General features: G+C 53.3%; 1 protein-coding gene across 3 annotated transcripts in view; it reads left to right on the top strand.

Annotated features, from left to right (window-relative positions):
* The window catches only part of ATP8A2 (ATPase phospholipid transporting 8A2), a 301,962-nt gene that overhangs the window by 283,227 nt on the left and 2,077 nt on the right, over positions 1–16,658 (top strand). For all 3 annotated transcript variants that reach the window (XM_029048279.1, XM_029048280.2, XM_029048281.1), the window contains 2 exons: positions 8,177–8,265; positions 9,056–9,160. In XM_029048279.1, coding sequence (XP_028904112.1) covers positions 8,177–8,265; positions 9,056–9,160 — 194 coding nt within the window. The remainder of the gene's footprint in view (positions 1–8,176; positions 8,266–9,055; positions 9,161–16,658) is intronic.

Genomic DNA, 16,658 nt, shown 5'->3' with positions numbered 1-16,658 from the left:
GCAGGGCTCTGCACTAAGCACTTGGGAGAGTACAATGTAACAATCTAACAAGGTTGATGGACACATTCGCTGCCCACAGCAAGCTTAGAGCCCAGATGCCCTGACTGGAACGAGCAGCTTCCAAAGGCCCTTCCACCACACCTCAGGTCCGGTAACAGCTGCGAAAACTGGGAGGCGGGTAGGCCAGGTGGCCTGAGGAGCTTCAGGGCCTCAGTGGGCAAATAAAGTATTTCCAACAGGCCTTTCTACTATAACGTCAAAACTTGATATCGGAAGCCCTGGACTTGGATCCGCCTCTCTCTTGTTTTGGACACGCGGTTCAGTTTGTGTGTTGGGTGACTGTTGGCTGGCTGCCCTCGACTCTTCTTTTGGTTTAGACACAGGCGGGCATTGAACTGGAGCGGAGACAGCTAGCAGAGGGACCCAGAGATCAGCAGGTAATAAAGGGCAGAAAGCAAAGCAACATTAAGGCTGTTGACTTCAGAGGGTGGAATAGGTCTTTAACAGTAACAGTATTTATTGAGCATCCACTGAATGCAGGGCATTAAAGTAGGAGTTTGGGATAATACAGCAGAAGGCCAAGACAGGTTCTCTGCCCACAGGGAGTTTACATTCCGGAGGGGAAAGGGGGAACAGATCCCAACATATATTCAGAGTCGTCCAAATAAGTCAGTGGTTCTACAGTTGATCACGCACCCCTATCCAAGAAAAGCCCGATGAGTGGAATGATCCCCAGCTCGCCCGGCCCCGCCGTCCACCCCCGGTCCTAGTCAAGGCTTTGAGCACGTTTGCTTTGGACAGTTTCTAAGCAGGTGCTTCCTCTACCCGGCCAACGGCTCAGAGGAGAACCCGTCCTACATCCGGCGTTCTCAGCTGAAATCACATGGCAGCCGGACCCGGGGCTTGCGTGTTTGCTCATCTGAGGGAACGCCGCCGTCAGCGCCCAGCCCGCTCCCCGAGTCGGCCCCGGCCTGGACACAGAACAGATGGTGGGGATTACGGGGAGGGATTCGGGGAGGCTTTAGCCTGGGTGTCTGAGGAAGTAATTCATTGCAGAGGTGTAGGCGTAGGCCTGCTGAGCCCACGCTGAAGAGTTCTGGGAAATTGGCCTCAGTGGAGCTACACATCGGGGCCCCAAAGGGATGGTCTCCCGGTGGCCCTTAAAAGCAAACGCAGTAAATCTCCCTAAAATGAAGCTGAAGGAAGTAAGGCAGTATCCAGCCTGGTGTTGTCGAGGCCCCAAGACGGTCATGAATTGAGTGGGGCCCAGTGGGGCCGGGGTTTCCCGGGGCCGGCTTTCCTCCGGGTGGGCCACTGAGAGCCGAAGGACCTAGAGAGTACCTTGTGTGTATCCCGGAAGGCTGACTGCGTGCCCGGAAGAATCCCTCCGGCCCTGGGTCTATTTCTTGATGGTCTTCCCCTGGCGTTTTCGGGACGCTTTCCTTCCTAATCTCTTTCTTGCCGAATTCTGAGGTTTCCCTGGGGTGTCTTTACCCACTGCTCCACAGCTTCTTCAGACTCCCCCGTGGGAGCCAGCACAGACAGTGGGGAGCAGAGGAGGCCAGAATCCAGACAGCTCCACGGTCTTGGAGTAGCTGGCTGGGGAGGCCTGAAGAGTCCAGGTGATTTTAGATAATTTGGGGGAGCCAAATGGACAGTTGGACCGACAGAACATCACAAATAAATGAAGGATTTTAGCCTGATTCTAGGTAGACTGGATGAAAGTTAGAGACCGCTGGGCCTTTTTCCCTGCTGTTTGAGAGAGAGACCCCATGGCCATTCCGCCCTGGCTCTCCTGAGCTGGGCCACCAGAGGCTTTGCTGGGGCCAGGGGTCGGCATGCCCACCCCCGCCTACCGCCCTCTCCCTGAGTGACTGTGGGGTCTGTCAGAGGGAATGCTCCAACACTTAGTACGGTGCCTGGCACATAGTAAGTGCTTAACAGATATCATAATTATTATTATGATTTGCCCCTCCAGCTGCATGCCTGTGGCTCAGGGAAAATCAAGTTGAGCCAGGAAGAGGGAAGAAAACTCTTCCACCCCTAAGAGGGAGTGTTTCTGAGAGGGGCGGATTGGAATTACTACAGTTATTCAACTCAGTCTTCAGTGGAGGGGAGAGTCAGAGATGAAAATTAAACTACTGCTGCCTGGGGTGTTAGTTGTTGATAAAGATTCTTTAGACAATAAGATCAGGCATGCACACACACACTCACATAGAAGCACACCATCTTGAGGCTGAAAAGGTCTAGGGAGAAAGCAAGTCTCCTGGAGAATAGATAAACAAATTGAACATTTGATAATGGCGGCATTTATGAACTCCGACAAGAAAAATAAAGCACCAGATGCTCTCATCCACCGCAGACCCTCGTTACCGTACCGTGACGGAGGGCAAATCTCCGGAAAGGAGTGCAGGAGTTGGGAAAATGAAACGTTCGATCATCGGGTCTAAAAAATTGCCACCCAAACCCCTGAGGAATTAGTAGAAGAATTCACTCCGTCACAATTGCGGTTAGGAAATCAGGGAAATGGAGAAGAGTTTGTGAGGCTCCAGTCTTTGCAGAGAAAGAAGTATCGTGTGGCTTCCTGAAGAATTTATTTTGTTCCAGCAAAGTACCGGGGCAAATGCCATCTAATTAATGCCCACGGAGTCCTCAGTCACCTGATGTGAGAGCAGGCATTACTGCATCGAACTGGATCTGAGGCATGTGGCTGGAGGAAATGGTGAGAGAAGGAGAGAGAAAAAAATCAATGATATTTGCTGGGCTACTCCTTTGTGCAAAACACCATCTGAAGGAGTAGAGCAGAAATAAATGATTCAGTCCCTGCCCTCAAGGAGCTTAAAAATCTACTAAGTGCCTGCGTGTTTGTGTACGTGTCTGTGAATTAATACTATAGATTATTTATATTAATGTCTGCCTCCCCTTCTAGACCTTAAGCTTGTTGTGGCAGGGAGCATTTGGACCAGATGTGGAGTCAGAGGTCATGGGTTCAAATCCCGGCTCAGCCACTTGTCAACTGTGTGACTGTGGGCAAGTCGCTTCACTTCTCTGGGCCTCAGTTACCTCATCTGTAAAATGGGGATTAAGACTGTGAGCCCCGCGGGGGACAACCCGATTACTCTGTATCCACCCCAGCGCTTAGAACAGTGCTCTGCACATAGGAAGCGCTTAAAAAATAGCAACATTATTATTATTACTATATTCTCCCAAGTGCTTGGTAGTGCTCCGCACACAGTAAGCACACAAATCCCACCAAGTGATTGATAAGGGAGACAGGCAGTTCTAAATTAGTTATAAAGAGGGGGAGCCAGAGGAAGACCATGGACATAACAGGTGGTAGCAAGAAAATATCAGGAGGGAATAGCTCAATTGAAGGCCCAATTGAGTGGACTTGGGTAGATAAAGGCTGAGGATGAAGGCTAGATACCTAAAGTGCATAGGATGTGCTGGTCATGGGAGCTAGCCTAGTGGAACATTCCCATTTGCGTGCGCTGAAGAGGATTGAGAGGTAAAGCAGGATATATTGAGAGGGAAATTGTCAGGGACGGTATATCTAACGTGCCACGAGGGTCTGCTTCATTTCACGTTTTCCCCAGTGGTCTGGAAGAAGAAGTCAAAAGCCAGTGAATTCATTTTCCAGAATCCAAGAAGATGGAGATCCAGGAGGGTAGCAGTAAAGAAATGCGATGGACCAGTAGATAGTAGGGGGAATGGACAGCTTTGTGGCCTGGTAGGCAACCTGGAAATATGCAAGCAAAGCCTTTGGGGAAAGCAAATCCAAAGCCCAGCTAGCTGATGAAAAAAAATGAGGTTAGTGAAACATTAAATCTGGAAAACTCTCCGGACCCAAACCAGGAAATTCCAGAGTTATGGATCCCCCCCAGCCCCTGTAAGTCGACCCCCACACGTGGGTCGTATTTCATCTCCCCAAGTGCGGGGTTCACTTTCACGCCCAAGAGGACCCGGGCCTTGAAGCTGAGTTACGGCTGCCTGGGATGGAAGGGGAGAGCCGGGCGGCAGGTAACTCATCACCCGGACTTTTCGCCCGTTACTGAGGATCGGCCGAGGGCCGGCTCTCGTGGGGACGCTGTCCGGGCCTGGGAGAACGGGTGAGGCGGTCGGGGTCGGCTTAGGGTCGCCGGCAAGGAAAGGCTAGAGTTTGGTCGCAGAAACAGAAGGGCTGCGGGAAAGCTGGCGCGGGAGCGATGTCCGGGGGAACGTGAGATGCCATTCTGGGGCTCGTGTGGATATTTTCTCATCTGATTTCTCCCCACTTCACTTGGAGGCTTGCGATCCCTGAGAGCCCCTGCTGCCGATCCCGGGAATTTTCTCCTTGTTGTTTTGGGACCCCCCCGGAGCCCTCTGGGGAAATGCCAAAAGGGCGGCGTGTTTCTGTGTCTGAGGCCCAGCAGCAAACGAGACTTGGGACAGGAGCTTAAATGGCCACGGGGAACCATGAAATCAAAGAACGCTCAAAGACTGTTAGCCTCCGTCCTTTCTATTGGCCAGAAAAGTCCAAGTTGTTGATTGACGGAGCAGGAAGCTGTGTTTGCTTAGTTGGGTGACGGGGCCCGGCGGACAGCCGAGAGGGGTGTCAGTGCGTTCCCCTGGGCCGCCTCGTTGAAGTTAGGAAAGAATTCTTGGATGGTCTGCGGCTTAGAGAGCCCGGGAAAGGGCAGGGGTCGGCAGGGTGATAACGGAACGGATGGCGGCGGCGAGGAAGTCGTCACGATGACCGCACGGGGAAGCCAGCCCGATCCGGTCCGCCGAAGTGTGAACGAACGCTCTTTGGCGAGGGGCTGGGGAGTGTCGGTCTGACCCCGGAGCCCACCCGGCAGAGAGAGTGGGGCGACGAGAGCCGAAGCGCGAGTTCTCCTCGGTGGCAGGTTCCGCGAGGACTTGGGGGCCGCGGCATCGGGGCTGGGGCTCGGCACCCGCTCCGGGGCAGCCGACCGGTTGGAACCGGCCACGTCGGGCTCTAAGGCCGGCCTGTGAGGAGTCGAATCTTCTCGACTCGCCCCGACCCCCGCCAAACAGGCCGGACTTCTTTCTCGTCTCTCGCCTTCCGCCTCTCTCCGTTCCCCCTTCCTTTTGGGCCCAGCGCTGGAAGGAGACGACCCCTGGGCCTTCGGGTCTGGGCCACAGTCGGGAGGACCGGTTGCAGCGTGCCTGGAGGCGCCGAGAGCAGGAGAGGATATGGGAGGGGGCGAGCTCAGGAGGGCGCGAAGCCGTCCGGAAATCCCACCTTCTCCGCAACGGGCCGGGAGCCGGGGTGGCGACTGCCGTTGCTGTTGTTTCACTTGCAGCTGGCCGGGCTGAAGGAGACAGACAGCTGGGGCCCTTTCCCCTCCGTCTCCCTGCTGCTCCGGAGCAGGCCTGGGGAGCCTCCGGGGGGTGGTGTGGCCAGCTGCTGTGACAGGTGAGCCAGGGCGACAGGCTGGAGCCAAGGAGGCCACTCACGTGCCGACCAAGCCGCTTCTCAGCCGAAGCCGTTCCGTGTCCGAAGAGGATGGGGGGGGGGGGAGTCTGTCAGAGGGCGTGTTCGGTGTCCGAAGGTGTGCTCAGCCTGGTGTCGAAGGGCCTGCTGTGCTTGGGGGGGGGGGTCTTGCCTGGAGCTTCCCCAAGCAGAGCACAGCAGCGCAATAGCCGGAAGAAGAAACGTCCCAAGTCTGTTCTCGGGTTTCAGGGTTTTCTCTTTCTGGAAATGAGACATTTCCTAAGTCACCCTGGACTATTCCCTGGGGTTACACGTAACGGGAGCCCAGGGCTTTATCCGAGCCTTGCTTGGATATTACTTCTGTGCTCCGGAAGGGTTACGCCTGCACTGGCAGGGATGTAAAGGGTTGTGCTGGAAGGGGCCGCTGTCTCTAAAGAAGGAGCGCGAAGCAGCGTGGCTTACTGGGTAGAGCACAGACTTGGGAGTCACAGGGACCTGGGTTCCGATCCCGGCTCCACCATTTGTCTGCAGCACGACCCTGGGCAAATTCACTTCACTTCTCTGGGCCTCAGTTACTTCATGTGGGAAAAATGGGGATTAAGACTGGGAACCTCATGTGGGACGGGGACCGAGTCCAACCTAATTAGCTTGTATCTACCCCAGCGCTTAGTACAGTGCCTGGCACATAGTAAGCACTTAAATACCACAGTTATTATGGCGCACCATAGCCCTCCTGCACCCCTCCCCGCAAGCCCAGCCCCCAACACGTGTCCCAGGCGGAGCCGCCATCCACTGTCCATCCGGGGCCCGCACTCGCAGTGGGCGGCAGGGCGGGACCCTGCCCACCCGAGAGCTCTGAGGACTAGCTTCCTCTGCTGAATGGCTCGAGAGGCCCGGAGGGCGGTTCTTCTCCAGAGTGAGACGACAGCGAAGTGATGAATGACTCCGGTCACAGAAGGAAACAAGCTGCTCCCGCCTTCCCGCTCCGCCGACCCCTCGGCTCTGAGAGTTTGTTTTGTTTAACAAGCCCGGAGATGACTACCGTGCACAGTTATTTCGCACCTCAGCATCGAGGTGGCGTCAGCCCCGGCGAGGACAGGGCCCGAGGTCCTGCGGATGGATGCCGAGCCCCAGAGCCCCCAGCCACCCACCTCGGACGTGGCTCTCTCTGCTTCTCCCGGTCCCAGGGCCCTCGGGGGAGCGTGTGTGGGGAGGAGGTCAGGGGAGAAGGTGGCCGAGGTTGGCCGGGCCCTTCGAAGGCAGGGTGGGGCCGAGGACCGGGGTAGTTCTCCTCTCCTCACGCATGCTGGGCCCCACATGTTATTTATAAGGGAATTGTCAAATTTTCAACTCCGGGAAAGAATTTCCTTTTAACTCCGGGGTGGGCCGCACGTTTCCAACGGTCTTCTTGCCCAAGTTGAAAAACCCCAAGAAAGCTGAAAAGCAAACTGGAGCAGCCAAGCCGGGCCTCGATCGTTGAGTAACAACTTGGGAAAGGCTTATCCAGCCTCTCCAAACGCTCCAAACAGCGCGCTACTCCTGGCAGCCAGTCCCGGGAGTGCAGGTGACCAGAAAACAAACACTGAGGCCTCGGACGCTTTGGGTCCATATTCTACTTCAGTTGAGAACTCTGTCTGAACCAAAATTCACGGCTGTAAGAAGCTTACAGGACCATCACCCTCCCCGCCCTCCTCCTCCCTACCGTTTATGATATTTACGTGCTTACTATGTGCCAGGCATTCTGTTAAGTGCTAGAGTAGATACAAAATAATCGGGTTGAAGATTGCATGTCCCACATGGGCTCACGGTCTTAATCCCCATCGTACAGACGAGGTAACTGAGGCACAGAGAAGTTGTGACTTGTCCAACATTACACAACAGACAAGTGGTAAAGCCAGGATTAGAATCCAGGTCCTTCTGATTCCCAGGCCCGGGCTCTATCTGATAGACCTGCTGCTTCTGTGTCTAGGGTAGACCGTTTCCCAATCTCCACCGGCTTAGAAAAGGTGAGAAAATTTGCCCAGATTTTACCTCTGGAGCTCACCACCGAGGCTGGAATAGAAATAGTGTGGACTCCAGCTTTCTCACTCCTTCGGTGGGATTCACTCAACCCCCGCTGTGGGCAGAGAGCAGTGTCCTGAGCGCTTGGGAGAGTATAATAGAGTGAGAAGACACAATTTCTTTCCCTGAGGAGCTTACAGTCCAGTAGATGGGTTCCTAAGGGCTTCTGCTGCTGTTGATGATTAGAGTCGGCCCTGGTGCAAGCTTCTCCAGCTGGGCCAAAAAGAGCATAAATGGAGGCAGAATTGTTTGGTTTTTTTTTTTTTAAAAAAAAGTGAAAAAATTACTTGGAGGACAAGAAGCTACCACTTTTCACTTTTCCTGCATGGCTTACCTCTCCCCATGGAGGTACCCGAGAGAAACAGCAAATGAGATGGTCCCAGAAGCTTCTTCCCCTCATGATTTCAAGCAGTTGTAGAAATCTTGCAGGTAAAAGTAATTCTTGGTAAATTGCAGAAGTCCGCGCCGTCACCGTTCCATCATTTACAAGGGGAAGTGGAATCGTTGGGCCACTTTTCCGTCGGCCGCTTCATGGATTTATGGAGAAGCGGGCAGCTGCTGGGGAGGGTGTGGGATGTGGCTGCTTGGGCGTTCTGTCCGTGGGTATAGGAAGGGGGTGGGGCCTTGGTGGCCCGGGGAAAATTGGCCTTGACTCAGGGTTTCTCGTCTTTTTTGCAGGCTCGAATGGTGTTGCAATGTGGACACTTCTGGCTGGGTCTGTTGCTGGTGCCCATGACCTGCCTGATCGAAGACGTGGCCTGGAGAGCGTAAGTGGAATTGGGGCGGCCTTGAGCGAAGAGGGTCACACGGGGCCATCTCAGTGGACTGCCCTGCGGCCGAGCCACGGTTCACAGGAGGACAGGATCCGGCCAGAGTTAGGAGCCGGGGAGGGGTCCCGTCCCCTACCTCTCACCAGCTGGTCATTTAATGTAGAAATAGGGGCTTTCCTGGGACCGCCCGACACTGGTCAAGAAAACAATGGGTCTGTGGTGAAAAACTGTGGGTATGGGAGGGACCTTGAGAGGAGAGAGTCGCTGGTTTCTACTCAGAACGTCTGGAGTGGGAATGGAACTATTGGTCTGAGCGAAAAACGTCAGGGGGTTTTTTGGCACAGCCCTCTCCTCTGCTGATTTGGAAGGGACCTCATCGTCAGCCAGCCAGGGGATCGCAGTGCCCCATTATTTCGGGAGCTCCCTGCAGCCCTCGGCAAGGGGCTGGGGAGACTCTGATGGGGCCTAGAAGCAATATGACCTAGAGGATAGAGCACGGGCCTGGGAGTCAGAGGACCTGGGTTCTAATCCAGGCTCCTCCACTCATCTGCTCTGTGACCTTGGGCCTCAATTCCCTCATCTGCCAAATGGGGATTCAATGCCTGTTGGCCTTCCTACTTAGACTGTGAGGCCCATGTTGGTACCTGATGATCTTATATCTACTCCGGCGCTTCACACAGTGTCTGACACTTAGTAAGCGCTTAACAAACACAGTTATTCTTGTCATCTGCCGAACAAATAGTCACGTGCTGTCGTCTTACCGCTCTTTCTTTCCCTCGCGATCCAGGGCCAAACACACCTACCGCAAAACTCTGCTGGAGCAGGTTCAGGAGCTGGAAACCAAGTCCCGGGAGCTGGGGAGAGCTGCGCTGCGGGACAGCAACGGAAAGAGGTCAGACAAAATCCAGTTGGATTGCGGTTGCCGTCGGGTGTGGATACCGGGAAAGGGGACAGGGCAGCCCGCGGGCGTGACGCTTCTGTGGAGGTAAAACCCGCACCATACTGGCCCCGGGAAGGCTGCAACTGGTCAGGGAAGGAGAGTCTCCGGTTATCGGCGGCTGACGGCTGTGAGGATTTCCACAGTCGCCCCGCTCGTGGGCCAGGTTCGGAGGGAAAGTTTCGGGGGGATCCTCGGTGCTCCGGGGTTTGGGGGAGGGGGCGAATGACAGTTTTCGGCCTCGAAGCGGTGTGTATCCTGATGTCAAGTTCTGTATTTGGACTAATGTTCACTGCATCAGAGGCTGTTGCTGGCCAAGGAGGTTGGGAAACAGTGCTCTCTGTGAGGGATAACTTACTTTAGCTGGGGAAGCAAGGACATACTGCACTTTGGGAGCCTCGCGTTCTGCTTCATTTCTGTATTCCTCTGGCCATATTCTCTTTGCTTTGGAAACGTTTGCACGGAGATGATGTAAGGGAACCCGGGCTGCCCATCCACCCGCCTTCTTCCCTCCCTCCCTCCCTCTCCCCAGCAGCGCAAGCATTAATTCCCCCCCACGCCCCCCGACCTCCGCTTCTCCTTGCTCCCAGCTTTTCTGGGTGGTCCATCTGGGCACTGCATTTGACGGTGGTGAAGGGCCCCAGCCCGCTCCAGGTGGTTTCAGTGAGGGTCCACTTACCATAAGCGCTTACCACCTAGTACACGGTGCTGAGCACTAGGGTAGATAGAATGCAATCAGCTTGGACACGGGCCCCCATCCCACAGAGGCGTCACGGGGAAAGACAAACAGGTATTTTATCCCCGTATAACAGAGGTGCCCAGCGAGGAGGCAGCGGCCTCCAAGGGTCAGGCCAGAGTCAAAGCGAAGCCCACGTTGCTCTTGGGGGTTGCGTCTGGGAGCCGGCGGGTTGTTGATAATAGTCGTAGTATTTGGTCAGCGCTTATTTTATGCCAAGTCCTGTAGTCAGCTCTGGGATAGATACAAGATAATCAGGTCAGACACAATCCCTGCCCCTCATTGGGCTTCCAGTCTAATAGGGAGGGAGAACAGGTATTGAATCCCCATTTTACCAGTGAGGAAACCGAGGCCCAGGGAAGTTGTGACTTGCCCAAGGTTGGCCAGTAGGCAAGTGGTGAAGCCGGGATGAGAACCTAGATTCATTCCCAGGCCCGTGCTCTTTCAACTAGGCCCCGCTGCTTCTCTGTTTGGACAGAGTGGGAGTGAATGTTACTTTGTGCCAAAATGGTGGCTCTCCATCGTGTAGAAAATTGTCTGGACTGTCTCACCTTAAAAAAAAAACAAACCCAACTTCATCTCCGTCACTCAAGAGGATTGACATTCTAAGCTTCGATGTGGTGTGGACGGTGGTCAACTGAACACTCGTGTCAGCGGCCCGAGTGTCCGGTAGGAGAGAAAGGAGACTTTTAAGCTTCATGAAAAGCATTATCTGGTTTCCCAGTTACACTTGGCTTCTTCTCGGTATTTAAACTCAGTTTAAATCAACAAGAAAGCCTTGTTGGGACCCTGGATCCTTTTCCCCGCTTTTGACTGTCAATCAGGGACCGAGACTTGGCCCGGATGGGGCGCGCTCAGCCCGAGATGCCCAGAGATTTTCTTTCACTTAAGTGCTTTTCTCACCTCCCCCGAGTATTCCTTACGCAGCATCTGGGCCGAGAGACACTGCAGGACTAAGCTCTCTCCCCTTGGGGCTGTCTCTGGCTGCCCGGGACCCCCGTTGCCCCAATAGATCGACTCACCGGATAGGCCCTGGCCAGGAGAGAGGAAGGGAAATCCAACCTCAAATTCTGGTTGGGCCTGGCCGGCCCCAGCAGCGAGCATCTCCGGCGGGGGCAGGGGTAACACTTATCCATAATGAGATTTAATAATAATGTCGGTATTTGTTAAGCGCTTACTATGTGCAGAGAGAGCACTGTTCTAAGCGCTGGGGCGGATACAGGGTCATCAGGTTGTCCCACGTGAGGCTCACAGTTAATCCCCATTTTACAATTGAGGTAACTGAGGCCCCGAGAAGTGACTTGCCCACAGTCACACAGCTGACAAGTGGCAGAGCCGGGAGTCGAACCCATGACCTCTGACTCTGACCTTAAGTGCTTCCCATCAGTCGATCGTATTTATTGAGCGCTTACTACATGCAGGGTACTGTACTACGCACCTGGGAGCGTACAATACAATAGATTTGGACAAAATTCCCTGCCCAGGAGTGCTCAGTCTAGGGGGGAGACAGCAATATAAAAAAATACATTACGGATATGTACCTAAGTGCTGGAGGTCGAAGGAGGGATGACTGAAGGGGGCAAATCAGGGCGATGCGGAGGGAGTGGGAAAAGAGGAAATGAGGCCTTAATCGGGGAAGGCCTCTTGGAGGAGATGTGCCTTCGGGAGACTCTGAAGGGGGAGAGAGTAATCGTCTGTCGGATATGAAGAGGAAAAGTGTTCCAGGGCAGAGGCAGGATGTGGGCGAGAGGTCCGTGGCGAGATAGACGAGATCGAGGTGTCAATCTGTCAATGGTATTTGACAGCTTTCTTTGAGCAGAGCCCTCTGCTAAGCACTTGGGATAATAGAACAGAGGTAGTAGAAACGTTCTCCGCCCACATGGTTACTCTGTGCCACACGCTGTGCCGAGAGCTGAGGTAGTTAGAGGACAGAGTCAAAGGGAGGGAGGCGAGGTTTCTTATCTCCATTTGACAGATGGGGAAACAGAGAGGTTGTTAGAGATCAGCAGGCCAGGTAATAATAATAATAATAATGTTGGTATTTGTTAAGCACTTACTATGTGCAGAGCACTGTTCTAAGCGCTGGGGTAGACAGAGGGGAATCAGGTTGTCCCACGTGGGGCTCGCAGTTAATCCCCATTTTACAGATGAGGTAACTGAGGCACAGAGAAGTGAAGTGACTTGCCCACAGTCACACAGCTGACAAGTGGCAGAGCCGGGAGTCGAACTCATGACCTCTGACTCCGAAGTCCAGGCTCTTTTCCACTGAGCCACGCTGCTTCCCAATCCAATCCAAGGTACAATCCAAGCACTTAGTACAGTGCTCTGCACACAGTAAGCGCTCTATAAATACGATTGAATGAATGAATGAATGACCAGAGCTGAGATTAGAACCCAGGTCTCCTGGTTCCCAGGCTGGAGCTTTTTCCATCCAGGCCCCGCTGCCTCCCTAGGAGAATATGAAGCACAAGGGCAAAGGTCCAAGGAGCCAAGTATCTGTGGGACCTCTAGCCTTGTGCACTTCTAAAATTCACAAACACAGAACGCACAAGTTCGTGCAGATTAGTGACAACTGAAAAGCAGAAAGTCTTCTGAGGCCCTTGGTGGCCGGCAGTGTCACTGTGATTATTTTCAACAAGGAAGTACTCTTAGAACTGTGACCCGAGTAAACCCTGGAGCTCAAATGGGTGTAGAGCAGCGTTCCGGGCACAGAAGCTCACCCGATTAGGTCGTTATCTACCCCAGGGCTTAGCACAGGACCAGGCTCAGAGTAAGCGCTTGATAAATACCATTTAAAAAAAAGAAAAATGAGCCCTTGACCCCTCTCTGCCTCCGAATCACCTCCTCTGGCAACCCCATGTCAACAACTACCGACGACCCATTTTACAGCTGGGGAAAGTAATAATGCTGGTATTTGTTAAGCGCTTACTATGTGCCGAGCACCGTTCTAAGCGCTGGGGGAGAAACCGGGTCATCAGGTTGTCCCACGTGAGGCTCTCAGTCTAAATCCCCGTTTTACAGATGAGGGAACTGAGGCACAGAGAAGTGAAGTGACTTGTCCAGGGTCACGCGGCCGACAGGTGGCGGAGCTGGGATCAGAACCCGTGACCTCAAAGTAGCTTGCTGAGCCCTGAGTCTCCCCACTCTGAAGCCTGCAAAGACTGTTTTCTTTAACCTTGAGAAGCAAATGAGCGCCCAGTCGCTCTCTGGACCCGGCAGGTTTGAGTGAAAGGAAAAGCCTCAGCTGGAGAGTGCCAGCTCCGGGACCGTGGTGCTTGGCATCAGTTCGGTAAACCCTGAAACGTCCTTGTCACTTAGCCCACTCGAGGAGCTGCTCAGGACCTCCAAAGGCGGTTTTACGGAGGAAGCGTCATGGGAAGCAGCGTGGCTCAGTGGCAAGAGCCTGGGCTTGGGAGTCAGAGGTCATGGGTTCGACTCCCCGCTCTGCCGCTTGTCAGCTGTGTGGCTGTGGGCGAGTCACTTCGCTTCTCTGTGCCTCGGTGACCTCATCTGTAAAATGGGGATTAACTTTGAGCCTCACGTGGGACAACCTGATTCCCCTGTATCACCCCCAGCGCTTAGAACGGTGCTCTGCACATAGTAAGCGCTTAACAAATACCAACATTATTATCCTACCCATCCTTCATTCTCCCGTGTGCTGACTAGGATGCTCTGCCTACTGCAGACACTCAGTACATAGCCCTGATTGGCAGTGACAGAGGGAGCCTCCGTTCCCAGAGAAAGGGCAGATAGGGCCCCAGCCCCCTGCTTCACTCTCAGCGGGCTGTGTGCTTTGAAATGGAAAAGCCCTCCTCCTCCGGCTGAGCTTGGCCAGTAGAACATTCCAGGGCTGATACTAGATAACCGAAACACCCCCCCCCCCCCCTCAACTCACTTTACAGCTGGGGGAGAAAGCTGACTCCAGTCTTTTTGTGGGGCTTCCCCAAAGCCTGTGGGGTAGGAGACCTGGGGGGAGTGCAGCAGTGCCAGCTGGCTGGTCTCCCCGAGAAGAGGGTGCAGGAGAATGGACCGGCCCAACCCAGTTGGAGAATAGAGTAGCACCCGAGTTCTGGCACCAGCTCCGAGGCCCCTCTGAGATTCAAACTGGAGAACCTGCCCACAGTGACCAGGACCCAGGTACCTCTGCCGGCCATTCCCCGGTCTCCTCACTGTGAAAAACCAGGCCTGGGGTCCCCCCAGTGGGACACAGGGCCTCGGGCTGGGTGTGGCTTGGTTGCCTTTTGTATTTTCCCAAGTGCTTACCCTTACTGCTACTAGGTGATTGCACCGATAAGGCCAGGAAGAAACAGCTGAAAAAGACCAGTGAATAGACATAAATATGCGTATAATAATTCATTCAGTGGTATTTATTGAGCGCTTACTCTGTGCAGAGCACTGTACTAAGCGCTTGGAATGTGCAAATCGGTAACAGAGACAGTCCCTGCCCTTTGACGGGCTCACGGTCTAATCGGGGAAGACAGACAAGAACAATGGCAATAAATAGAATCAAGGGGAAGGACATCGCATTAAAACAAGAGCAAATAAATAGAATCAAGGTGATGTGCATCTCATTAACAAAATAAGGGTAATGAAGATATAATAATCATAATGTTGGTATTTGTTAAGCGCTTACTATGTGCAGAGCACTGTTCTGAGCGCTGGGGGAGATACAGGGTCATCAGGTTGTCCCACGTGAGGCTCACAGTTGATCCCCATTTCAGAGATGAGAGAAGTTCAGTGACTTGCCCACAGTCGCACAGCTGACAAGTGGCAGGGCCGGGATATGAGCTAAGTGTTGAGACTAGGATTAAAATACCTAAGTGTCAAGGGTGCGTGCTAGACCAACATGGCTACGGCTCAGTGAATCGTTTGGAAGCAGCTGGGTCTAGTGGTTAGAGCCTGGACCTGGGAGGACCTGGCTTCTAATCGTCGCTCCACCACTTACCCGCTTGGGTAAGTCACTTCACTTCTCTGTGCCTCAGTTCCCTCATCTGCAGAACGGGGATTCAATCCCAGCCCTCCCTCCTACTTAGAACTGTGAGCTTCATGTGGGATTTGAATACATCTATGGGGGACTTTGAATATCTTAGATCTATGGCACATAGTAAGCACTTAAATACCACAATTGTTATTAGCATCATTTTTGGTATTATTATTACTTTAATCCCAGCTCTGTCCCTACCCTGCTGTGCGACCTTGGGTAAATCACTTAACTTCTCTGTAGGTCAGTTTCCTCATTTGTAAAAGGGGGATTGGATACTGTTCTGCCTTCGGGAAACCCATTTGGTACAGGGACTATTGTCTAGTTGGATTGGTTTTTCCCCCATGCTTAATACGGTGTTTGTTTCCTATTAAGTGTTTAATGCGGAGCAAGGGCTTTGAAGATTGGGGAAAGCTGTGGTCTCGGGGATTTGAAAGGGTGGGACGGGGGTACTGAGACTAGGGGGACAGGGTGAATGGAAGGATCTGAGGAGGGGCATTAAGAGCGAGGTACAGGAAGGTGAACTGAGGAAGAGCTGGTTAATAATAATAATAATAATAATAATAATGTTGGTATTTGTTAAGTGCCTACTATGTGCCGAGCACTGTTCTAAGCGCTGGGGGAGATACAGGGTCATCAGGTTGTCCCACGTGAGGCTCACAGTCTTAATCCCCATTTTACAGATGAGGGAACTGAGGCACCGAGAAGTTAAGTGACTTGCCCAAAGTCACACAGCTGACAGGTGGCAGAGCCGGGATTAGAACCCATGACATCTGACTCCTAAACCCGTGCTCTTTCCACTGAGCCACGCTGCTTCTCTAATATAGCATCAAGTCAATCGATGGTATTTATAATAATAATAATGGCATTTGTTAAGGGCTTAACTATATGCCAGGCACTGTACTAAGTGCTGGGGCGGATACAAGCAGGTCGGGTTGGACATAGTCCCTGTCCCACGTGGGGCTCACATCTCAATCCCCATTTTACAGATGAGGTAACTGAGGCAACTGTGGGCAAGTCACTTAACTTCTCTGTGCCTCAGTTGGCTCATCTGTAAAATGGGGATTAACTGTGAGCCTCACGTGGGACAACCTGATGACCCCGTCTCTCCCCCAGCGCTTAGAACAGTGCTCTGCACATAGTAAGCGCTTAACAAATACCAACATTATTATTATTATTGCAGATGGGGGTGTCAGTGTGCAGGTGGTGTAGAGGAGAGATGGCTGGGGGTCGGGACTCCCGGGGAGACCCGGACCCTCAGAAGCAACAGCCATTTGCATCGTTCAGGCCCCAGCGGGTTGCTGGCAGGAAAGCTGGAGAATCTCTTCATTGAAATTCCCTTCCTGAGGCGGGAATGCGCGGCCCAACTTCTTTAATAATGACGACGGTATTTGTTAAGCGCTTACTATGTGCCAACCGCCGTTTAGCAAGAAGAGTTTTCGGCCAGTGAAAACCCGGGGCGCGGGGGGTCGGGGAGAGCGGGGGGCCGTCCTGGGCCGGAGCCTGCGGGACCTCGGGGTTGGGGGCAGGTTTGGGCTGCAGCTCCAGCGTGGAGTGAGCTGGCAGCCTCCCTGGTTGGGAAGAGTTGGCTGGAGATTTTTCTGGATGAGAGGAAGGGTCTTGATTTTGTCTTAAACCATCCCTGTGTATATTGGTTTATAAATTTGCAGCAAGTACCTTTGAGATCCGCAATGAGAGTGACCATTCAGTCGATAGTATTAACTGGGCGCTTACTG

The sequence above is a fragment of the Ornithorhynchus anatinus genome, chromosome 20 (assembly GCF_004115215.2).
Source record: "Ornithorhynchus anatinus isolate Pmale09 chromosome 20, mOrnAna1.pri.v4, whole genome shotgun sequence".
Taxonomy (NCBI): Eukaryota; Metazoa; Chordata; class Mammalia; order Monotremata; family Ornithorhynchidae; genus Ornithorhynchus; species Ornithorhynchus anatinus.
This window is presented reverse-complemented; position numbering and strand designations above follow the sequence as displayed.